This window comes from Hakea prostrata, chromosome 7 (assembly GCF_041222555.1).
Source record: "Hakea prostrata isolate BN-2017 chromosome 7, UWA_Hpros_2, whole genome shotgun sequence".
NCBI lineage: Eukaryota > Viridiplantae > Streptophyta > Magnoliopsida > Proteales > Proteaceae > Hakea > Hakea prostrata.
In genome coordinates, this window is record NC_142606.1 from 281,107 (window position 1) to 292,035 (window position 10,929).

The 10,929-nt window shown below is 38.5% G+C and overlaps 1 protein-coding gene across 1 annotated transcript; it reads right to left on the reverse strand.

Annotated features, from left to right (window-relative positions):
- Window positions 1-30: 30 nt before the first annotated feature.
- On the reverse strand, window positions 31-9,012 carry LOC149008719 (cellulose synthase A catalytic subunit 2 [UDP-forming]-like). The gene is made up of 14 exons (XM_089161482.1): window positions 8,013-9,012; window positions 7,095-7,290; window positions 6,783-7,000; window positions 6,580-6,682; window positions 6,291-6,486; window positions 4,731-4,997; window positions 4,301-4,646; window positions 3,527-3,664; window positions 3,029-3,154; window positions 2,686-2,898; window positions 2,316-2,598; window positions 2,035-2,231; window positions 1,587-1,937; window positions 31-1,253 (listed from the first exon to the last, which is right to left on the reverse strand). Exons 1-14 carry the CDS (start codon window positions 8,100-8,102, stop codon window positions 666-668), a joined length of 3,312 nt encoding a protein of 1,103 aa, XP_089017608.1. The 5' UTR covers window positions 8,103-9,012; the 3' UTR covers window positions 31-665.
- Between the last annotated feature and the right edge of the window lie 1,917 nt (window positions 9,013-10,929).

Genomic DNA, 10,929 nt, shown 5'->3' on the forward strand with positions numbered 1-10,929 from the left:
TTCCTATGTGTATAACCATTCATGAATCAACATAAAGTCTTACCTGCAAACAAGAAAGCTGGATCTGTTGCGTTCGTTTCAAGATTGCGATACTCCCAAGCATCAAAGGTTAATTTTCTTTGCAATTTCTGTTACTAACACACTACCGGTATGAAAACTCACTTAGTGTTTTTTATTAAGATTTTCATTGTAGCTTACAACACAGAGTCAAATGTAAGAAGAACAAAAATGGGAATCATCCGGAGACTCATCTATATTCAACCCTTGCTGATAAGGGAATAAATTATAACTGAAACATTAACCAATGTTTTCTTGGTACTTATAGACAGGCACTAATAAAACAAATCAACCCTCCACAAATTGGCCCGAGGAAAAAAGGAAAAGAATAAGAACAAGTACAAAAAAGAATCAACCAAAACCCAACCCAGTAAAGAATAACAAAGGTGAACGTTCCCCTCCCCAGTTCTTCATATTATCTACACATCACCTCGAAACATGTTGTTTGTTTCTTCACTTGACCTGTCTGGTTACATAAAGCACATACATTTGCGGTGGCAATGGATTGGATTGGATTTCTTCCAGTAATGAGTAAAAACTCCTCCACTCCAGCACCAGCACCAGCACCAGCATTTCCCCATAAAATTGAAGATCGATCGTCGAAACTTCTAATTGTTGTCGCAATTCAACCCACACTCCTCCAATATGAGGCCTGATCTATTGGTGAACGGATTGATCCGCACCCATAAGAGGGAGAAAAGAGAGGCAAGAATCATAGACCAGACCAGGATAATGGTTGGCAGCCTGTTTTGTCTCCCCATTAATCCCTTGAGGAAGGGATATAGATGGACAATGACCCAAAAGGCAAAGAACAGCTTACCAAACAGTGGGCCCCATGAACTAGATCCACTGGCTATGGCATCCGAAATCCCAATAATCACCCCAATTATGTTAATGATCAACAATGTTGTGGGCATGACCAACAATGATGTCCACTTGAATTGGTACAGCTCTGCAAATTCACCATCATCACCTCCTTTGGAAGTAACAGTGAAGTTTGTGTCAACCCCAGCAAAAACTTTGAGCATCCCCTGGAAGAGAGCAAAGAGATGTGCTGAGACACCTCCAATCACCCAAAACTGCTCATTCCTCCACCAGTCATCTATAGTGACACCTCCCCACTGCATCTCAATAATGCCTGTTGCAGCTATAGATATGAAGAGAGCCATGAACACAATGCTGGCATAGTTGGTTATCTGCAAAATGAGATGCAACTTCACATGAGACAGACAAGGGAATTGCTTGTGGAATGGACACCCAGAAGATTTAGCCAAAGCAACATCTATATGACAATCCAAATACAGTAAAGGACAGAATAACCAGAGACCAGACAGCAAAATCATAAGCAATCAAACCAACTTCCAGGACATAAGATCAATTGGCTCTATATATCTACTTGAATTCTGATACCTCATACTTTGACGTGCGAATTGTCACTGGCACAATCAAAACGTTTCCAGAATAAAGTGAATCCTTAAATAATTAGTTCCTACTGAGAAACTGATTATGAAGGGAATGTAATTGAGTACCTGGGGGATGATGAAGTCCCCAGTGAGAAGGCAGACAGCTGGCAAGGTACAGTACGCAATCAGGGGAATTGATGTCAAAGGATAAACAACCGAGTTTATGTATGAAAGCCGTTCCAGCCAATTCAAACCGCACCCATAAGCATACCAAATTGGACAATGCTTGCTCAGTAAAATCTCTACAGATCCAAGGGCCCAACGGAGAACCTGGTTTAGCCGATCTGAGAGATTGATGGGCGCTGAACCCTTAAATGCTGGCCTTTTGGGTATACAGTACACAGAGCGCCACCCATGGCAGTGCATCTTGAACCCTGTGAGAATATCCTCTGTGACAGAGCCATATATCCACCCAACCTGGTTCAAGCTTCAATATTTAGAGGATGAAGGCAAACAAAAAAATTTCTATACAGGAAACTCATAAAGGTCCCTCAATCTCACATTCACCACTTACCTCTTTCCCCCATTCTGTCTTGTGTTCATAACTGCAACTAATAACATGTATGGCTTCTTTTAGCAGAGATGCAGAACTGGCACCTGCAGGAACACCACCATCTTCTAGAAGTGTGGAAGCTACGAACACTGGAGACTGACCAAATTTTTTTTCAAACTTTATTTGGGACATGAGGGATGATTTTTCACTATCCACACCTGTCATGGGGAACACCAGTTAGAATACTAATGTACATGTCAAAATACAGAGCAAGAACCAGCTGAAAAATTCCAAGTGATTACCTTCAATCCCCTCTTCGATATTCTCAAGGGCATGTATCTGTGTTGAGGGTTCTCTGTTCTTTGATTTCTTCTCCTTTGATTTCTTGTCCTCCTTTCGCTTCATTTTCCTGTTCTTCCTAGACCCACAACAAAAACAGCACCATCTAGGCCAGCAGTTGCATGTCTTGCCAGGAGCTTTCTTCTTTTTAGGGGCATCAAATCCGTACAGTGCTTGCCTTCTGAAAACACATCCTGTTCCGACATAGATTGGTCCCTGGATCCCATCTAGTCCTTTCATGTTGATCTGAAGTTGTACGGAAGAGACATTAGTTGTAAGAACAAGATGGGGGGAAAATGCATACATGATTCCTTGATGAAAAATGCTACGTACATCAAAAAATACGACATTGCGATTTGAATATCTATCATGGCGATCAATCCCATCGAATCGTTGAGGAAACTGCACATAGCAGACTTTCTTTCCTGCTGTTGGATCCATCATGAAGCACATGGCTTCTCTAAGTGCCTTGCTGTTATTTATATAGTGATCACAGTCGACATTCAGAAGATAAGGAGCATTGGAAATGATTGCTGAGACCCTCACCTTCAATAAACAACCAAACCCAAGAAAACCATTATAAATCTGAGCAACGTATTGACTGTTCATTTGTTAGTTAAGTCGAGAATAGAAAACAACCAAGTAGTGCCTACTGAATACAAGTGTTGAGCTTTACCAGAGCATTCATAGCCCCAGCTTTTTTGTGGTGATCGAATCCCGGTCGCTTCTCACGAGAAACATAAACCAGCCGTGGTAATTCATTTCCTTCAACATCACGAAGGCCAGCTTGCCCAAGAAATACCTGTCATAGGGATCATTACATTAATAAAAATCAATAACCATATTGATCCCAGATATTTTATATTCCATCCTTATTGGCAATTTAGTGTTGAGCAAAAAAGCTCCTGCAAGGACATTGTATAGATGCGACACTTGTGAGTCACCTATTTGTTGCATTTTATAACACTTGGGACCTTTTTTCCGCAGGAGCCAAAGGCCCAAGAAAATCTGACAGACTGCCAGACAGCATTCTTATGAATAAGCACCTTAGGTTATACCATGGTCTTTTTAAACAATGATATTGGGAAAAAAAGTTTCAATTCAACTAGAAATGCCTAATTTCACATTTCTACAATTGACAGATTGTGCTATTATAGAAAGAATAGCCTCATACCTGGATCATTCCTGGATGATCCCGTACATCATTCCCCGGCCATGGTGTTCCATCCTGCATTGTCCAACCCTCTTCAGGAACTTTCTGTGCTACAGCAACCAACCCATTTATCCGAACCTTGAATTCTTCATATTCCCTCTGAATCCACCAAATTATGAAATCAGACAACTTTTTTGATAAGTTCAACCATCAAAATTAAATAACTAAAAAGTGTAAGGAATTGGGTAATCAGACATAAGTTCCCCTTATGCAAGTTTTCACCAACTAATTCATCAGCAAAAGGCAAAAGGGGAAAAGCAAAGAGGAAGGACATCAGTAACATGTGTTTCTCAAAAAATTAGCAAGGCACAAACACATAGAGGTCACATGGGACGCGTTTGCATGCTAGTCACTGGAGATTAACACTCATCTCACACCCAATCCTGACTGAACTAGATCAAAAAGGTGCCCTGTTCAGTCAAGTATCACCTTTGATTAATTACAATCATGCATCAATGATTAAAGCATCATCGCCTACTTAATAGACAATATACACCTGATCTAAAAACTGAACTAGATCTAGATGGGTTACAAAATTGCTACCTCTAGAAATAGATCAGTATATAACAACATCTTTCATCGGAGGAAGTTGAAATAAATTTTGAATTGCTTCAAATAATTCTAGAAGCCAGAAAATGGTAAATAACTAAGTTTTCCTATTCAATAACACACTAAGACAATGAAAAATATATTGAAGACAAAACCAGAAACCATTCATGTGTGATGGACTCAAACCTTTATTTCACGTCGTTCCCTAACAAATGCAGGATGGACTTTGTTTTTCAGATAATCCATCTTCTGAGAGAAATACCATTCTGGAGCACGGGGCTCGATATTATATTTTTTGCAGAATGGAACCCATATCCTCGCAAACTCAGATGTCTCAGATAGTGCTTCAAAAGTAAGCATGGCAGCGCCATCATCCGAGACATAGCATGCAACTTTGTCAACTGGATAATCCACAGCAAGAATGGATAGAACAGTATTTGCAGTGATAAGTGGAGGTTCTTTCATAGGATCAACTGTACTAACAAATATATCAACAGGAGCTAGCTCAGAAGGCTTCCCTTCTTTCTCATATCTGAAAACACAATTTCAGGTGACGTTAGACCACATACACTGAAAAAGACGCAATAGATACAGCAAGATTAGCAAATTCAACTACCTCAGCGACAACCGATCAAGATACGTCTCCCGCTCAATAGGGGACCATTTGGGGAACTGATCTAAAATCCATGACAGCCCGAACCATATTTCACAAATTACTGACGTCAGCCACAAACCATATGCATTAGGGACCGGGTTGAGAAGTCTATATTGGAAGAAACATGCAAGAATCACAAGCCTGAGCATTATTATGAGTCTATATGGACTGATCTTGCTGGAAGGAATCGGTAACTTTCTTGAAAGAGGCTGTCTTCCTTCATCCATTCTGAAACATAAATTTTGGCATTAAAAGAATAATTCGAAGTACATAAAAATAAAGAACATGTAATAAACCATGTCTAAAGTAAAAAAATAATCCTTTGCTGATGCTTGTGTGGCTACCCTTAAAACGATGGAAAAATAAATAATAAAACCAACAGAAAGTATAATATAAATTTCAGGCTAATGCACAGGATAAAGAGCCTTGCAAAGCCAGTAAATTAATTTTACATTAGCACAAAATATGAGCAAAATGTCAACACCGTGGAGCGAATAGAGAACATCAAGTTACAAGATCATGGACTAGCACAGCCTACAGACTCGATATATTAACTCGAAAATCTTATGCATTTCAAATATCAATGTGAGAAGGCATCCAGAAAGATATTCTCCTCTTATGATACTTAAGCAGATTACCTACTCACACAGACAAATGACTCTTGGGTCATGCCAATAACCACCCTGTGTAAAGGATTGTAATTATTAGAAACATCCTGGGTCTAAGAGTACACTAGAAGTAACAAAAACCTAGCACAGACTACAGACCTGATATGTAAACCTTAAAATTTTAGTCCATTTGTGTGTCACGTATCAAGATTAGAAGGCATCCAGAAAGATATTTTCCTTCCTCTCAAGATACTTAAGCAGATAACTTTTACTCCCATAGACAAATAACTCTCAGGTAATCCAACAACCACACTGTGTAGAGGATCGTAATTAAAAAAACATCAACACAAGCAAAGGCTGTTATTTTAATACTTGATAACTGTTTTTCAGAGAGACCCAGTCCATTGACTTGAAACCATACAGCATAACCACTATAAATTCTTCTTTTCAACTGAGTACAGCCCCTCTCATGCTTCCATAAATAACTTGCCCAGGAAGAAGTACATTAAGAAGAAGGAACTAATGTTAAATACCAACTGGCTAGCTTAGTCAGAGTTCACCAGGTTTTCTAGGCCCAGAACTAAACCACTAAATAATTTTTCAAAAAAAAAAAAAGAAAAGGGAGATTTCAAACGAAACTAATAAACTTTCAGTTAAATAGAAAAGATAAAAGCCCAGGATAGAACTGTTTTAAAACCAAATAAGCTGTAATAACAATAATAACCCAACATGTGAATGATCTCCTAAATTACTTGGAAACAACTTTGAAGCATTGAAAGTTTCAAAGCCATGGAAATCAATTTGCATAATGCAAAATTATACTATGGAAAAGAACAATAAGCTTCTTAAGAATCCACAGGAACTAATTTTTCAAAGAACGAAAATGAAAAACATCATTGAAACACATGCTTACTTTGGCAAATCAGGATCTTCAAGATCATCTCCATCATAGTTCCGACCACCATTTCCCACTTGGTGCTTCACCACCTGCAATTTTTCATTCTGCCTTTTCTTCCACTCCTCCGTACGGTCCTTCCATGCAACACTTCCATACCCATATACTGCTAAGTCCTTCTTAGGATCCATTGCTCTGGGGTGGACTGCATCATCTAAAGAAAGTGTAGAATAAATTAATCAAAAGCCATATAACACCAGGATAAGCCAGAAGTGCAAATCCTAACCAACAGATCCAGCCAACTTACAAGACATGGATGAATCAGAGAACGGCATTGGATGCACTTGCTTCCCACCACCCATAAAGGGAGGAATTATCAGAGCATGTTGATCAGGAGAAATTCCAGCATCCTAAATTCAAAAGCGAACAAGACATTTTGAGTTGATAAGGAATGAGAATTGGGGGGCAAAATGATAAAACAGTCTACCAGATTGTGTTCAGTCAAATAACCTCTTGGCCATAGGTTAGCAGAGGGATTTCAGGATTAGGAGATGAAGAATACAGATTTTGTGGTACAGGGTTCCCAGAAGCATCAACCATAGGACCACGGCCGACATTAAGGCGAGCCGACAGTGCTGCCTCTGCAACATGCTGTGGGTCGAAGTCAAATTCATTATCCAAATCATCGACATCCTCCTCTTCTTCGTCACCTTCAACCCTGGGACTGCCTGCAAAATGCACCACAGAGATGAGTATATCTCCAGATACAGGCATGGGGTGCTCCAGAAGATGCGGAACGGAAGAAAGTAAAGCAAGCCTCACCTTTGAGACGCTTGTATCTGGTTTTGCATTGAGGGCAAGATTGATTGCCCTCTCTTCTCTCGTACTCATAGCAAGATCGACAGACTGGGAAAGCACATTCATTACAGGCAACGAAGGGCTCTCCATCTACTGTGATCTCGATCTCATCCCCACATATCTGGCAGATCTCCCCACTCAATTCTTTTACAGAGTTCACCTGCAACAGCCCAAAAGAAGAAAAAAAATGGCAAATTTCGATGAGCCTGAAATCATAACTTGCAACAGCCCCCAACCCAGCAAACACAAGAAGGAAAAAACAAGAGTAACCACCCTAAAAAGGAAAAAGAATAATCTTCAAAACCATGACATACTCCTTCAAATTCCAAACCAAATTGAAAGAACTTTAAAAAAAATATATAAAAATAAAATATCTAAGAACAAGAAAGGATGCACGCTTATGACTAGTTACAAATTTCAACCAAGCAAATTAGAAACGAAATAGTTACTCAGTTCGGTAAAAGTTTCCTTTATCTGTAGAACTCTAGTTCAGTTAAGAAGGAGGAAATGGCAATCACAGAAGATGGGGAAAGACATGACATTTTCCAGAAAGATCACAAGACTCGAGCAAAACCAAAACAGACACAAAGTAAATCAGGAATCTGAAATCTGAAATAGGTTAAAAACTCATTCTGTCATTAAAACCACAGAAGGGAAGCTGGGACGAGAAAGATCTAGGTCTACTGCCTCAGAAATGAGTATCCCCGAGAAGAAGATCTACAGAGGCTTTTCAAGAGAAGTCACTGGGAATTCCTTACTGAAACCAGCTAGAGAGCAGAAAACCAAGATGGACTAATGTGTATCCTCAAAACTCAAACACGGAAGCAATGAACCCAGGTGGGGATTGTAAAAGCTAGGATTTTTCCATCTTCTGGGTCTTACCCGAGAAGCATCATCAGCATTGATGACAACGAACTCGTTTCTGTTATGAGAACCTGCAACAAGCCGGCCCCCAGTATCCATGGCAGCCATCAATCCTCAGCCACCGATGTAGACTTGAAACTAGAAATCAATCACAACCCAACAACGAGATTTCACCAGTCCATACAAAGCAACCACCTTTCTTCTTCTCTACTGCTTCTCTGCGTGAACTGCGTCTCAACAGTCCTGCCGACACTCTTTAAAGTCTTACACACCCATCACAAGGAATCCCACCCCAAATAAATAGTATAAACTCAAACCCAACCAGAAGAGGAAGAGGAAGAAAAAATAGACAAACCCCCAAATAAAATACAAAAAAAAATAATTTATTGGGTCTTGATTCCTTGAAGAACTGGTGTTTTACACAATTGGGTATTTGAGTCTCTATCTGATCTGGCTGGCTGATGTCGAAAGCTACTCACGATCGAAGAGCAGTTGAGAGAGTGATTTGAACCGTGAAGTAGATGACACAAGTTTTTAAAAGGGATCAATGGAGGCAGAGAGAGAGACTGATAGAGATAACCCAACCGGCGTTGAATATCAAAGAGGAGAAAAAAATGGGCAAGTGCAGAGATAATGAAGAGATCTATCTATCTATGGGTTCTATCTATCTACCCCGATTTCTCCTGCAAATGTAAGACCCCACCCGAGTGGCTGAGATGCAGATGATATCTGTGCCCTGGTTGGTGGGTGAGAGAGAGAAAGAGAGAGAAAGAGAGAGAAGGGTACTTGGGTAAATATAAGATCTGTGGATTTCTGGGCTAAATACGTGGTTGTGTCGGTCGTCTCAGAAAAAATAGGGTAAGAGAGAGAGAAAGAGAAGCAATCAGGGTTGAAAGTGAAAGTAGAGATGAAGACGGCCGACGAACACGACGAGAATATAATCAAATTTTTTGAATACCAAAAGATGGGTAACAACTAAGAACAGCTCAAATGCTTCCCAAAAATCCTCTTCCGCGTGCTGTTGATAAATCTCATCAGAGTTGGGTTATTAGAGTTTTCTTGTCTTCTGATCCATGGGAAGGATTAACATTTGGCATTTTATTACTAACCCACTTTGCTTCCTCCGTTCTTTCCTTCTTCGTTTTCTTACGTCACAATTTCTCGTCCATAGTTTTCTCTCATTTCTCGTGAGAAATCAATCAACTCCTTCAGCTGGAAAATTAAATAATCAGAAAACCGAAAAGAGGGGGAGGACTGGTTCAGTGGAGTAACTCTGTCACTGGACCATTTCTGATCCGTTGACTTGAGAACTTTACGAACCCGGTCTACCATATCGGTTCGTTCTGAACCATCGAAAATAATGATCGAACCATTTTATTAAGCTCCTTTTATTTTGTTTTTTTAGGTGGAGGTAGTGATGCCAGCAGAAACAGATGCATTGACCATTAATCGTGATTCATATAAATTATTAAAAAAAAAAAAAAATTGTGAAAATTTGAAAATGTAAATCATCCCTCTGGGCCAGCTTGCGCGCACCGCGACTACATCCTCAGGGAGCCAACTAATATAAGCGGGCTTCGCCCCTAGCCCCGAGGGGATTCGAATTCTGACCTTCTATGTGGAAGCGTTAGTCTTTTTGCCAACTAAATCACCCCTTGGGGTTATGTTATCTTATTTATTCATTCATTAATCCAACTATTTTTCTCTACTTCATTAGATTATAAGTAAGCTCAATAGATAAAGACTAGTTAGATTTGAATATTTAGTAATTAGAATCAATGACACAAAATTTAATTCAATTTTATTTTATTTTTTTTTTTGTAAGACAATCTAATTCAATTGGTGTATTTCAAATATCAATGGTTTTCTATTGACCAACATTCTAGATCTCTTACATCTAAATGAGTTGGAGTAACCTTGTAGAGGGTTCATATATTAATGCCCATTGTTCAATTAACAATTAACGTAAATTTCAACTTTAAACTCTACATGATTTATTCCCGTAAACAATGAGATCTTTGTCCGTCAACTCCTTAAAGAAAGAGAATCTTCGCCCGTAAACTTATGCTCAAACAATAAAATTAAAGTTATAGATCTAATTCAACCTTTAAACCTAGTCAAATTGTCAATCATAGATCAAGATAAACCAATTTTTGTTTTCAGAAACAGAAAAGAAAATTGGTCGTGGAGAATTATTAAACAAAATCATTGAGCTTTCAAAAAGCTGGAGAAATAATTTGTTATATAAATGCGTGAAGGAAAAATTTAGTTGGCTTCCTATTAAAGTAAAACACTTGAAATACTTGATAGGACATTTCTGCATTTTTTCCAAAATCATTTTTCTTATAGACTTCGTTAGTGACGTGCATTTAAATCAATTTACAACCACAATAAAAATAAAAAATAATAATAAAAAATAAGTGGTGGTGTCTCTCTTCTTGGTTTATTTATTAATCACACTCTAAATCTTCTAATTTACGCTATATACAATTTTGGGGTTTTGGGTTTGGTTTAAAGTCACACCAAATCAAATGTATTTTGTTAAGTTTTGAAAATGTAATTAGATGATAATTTTACTTAAAATTTTTCCAAGATGGGTTAAGACAACAAAAGTGAGTTACTTTACCCAAAAAAAAAAGGAGTTAGTTACTAAATTTGGCTAATCTAACACTTTGCTTTTGTGTTACTCTTGTTGACATGAGAGACAATAATATGATTTCACGTTTTGAACAACTCATGGTATCATTTGTTTCTTTCGCCTATGATTGCATTTTTCAAATCTTTTATAGAATCATTGAGTATTATGAATTTTATAAACAAAACACGAATAACTACTTGGTGTCGTAAAAGTGATAAAGGTAGTGAAATTAGGGATCGAACCCGTTAGTTCATTATAGGATTAAAGACAAGCTTAACGTCCATGTAATATAACTTA

Coding starts and splice junctions, on each gene's coding strand:
- LOC149008719 (XM_089161482.1), bottom strand. CDS start 8,102: ATGGCTGCCATGGATACTGGGGGCCGGCTTGTTGCAGGTTCTCATAAC. Junction 6,487..6,579: donor CTCTGATTCATCCATGTCTT/GTAAGTTGGCTG, acceptor CACTTTCTTTAG/ATGATGCAGTCCACCCCAGA. Junction 2,232..2,315: donor TATCGAAGAGGGGATTGAAG/GTAATCACTTGG, acceptor TCCCCATGACAG/GTGTGGATAGTGAAAAATCA.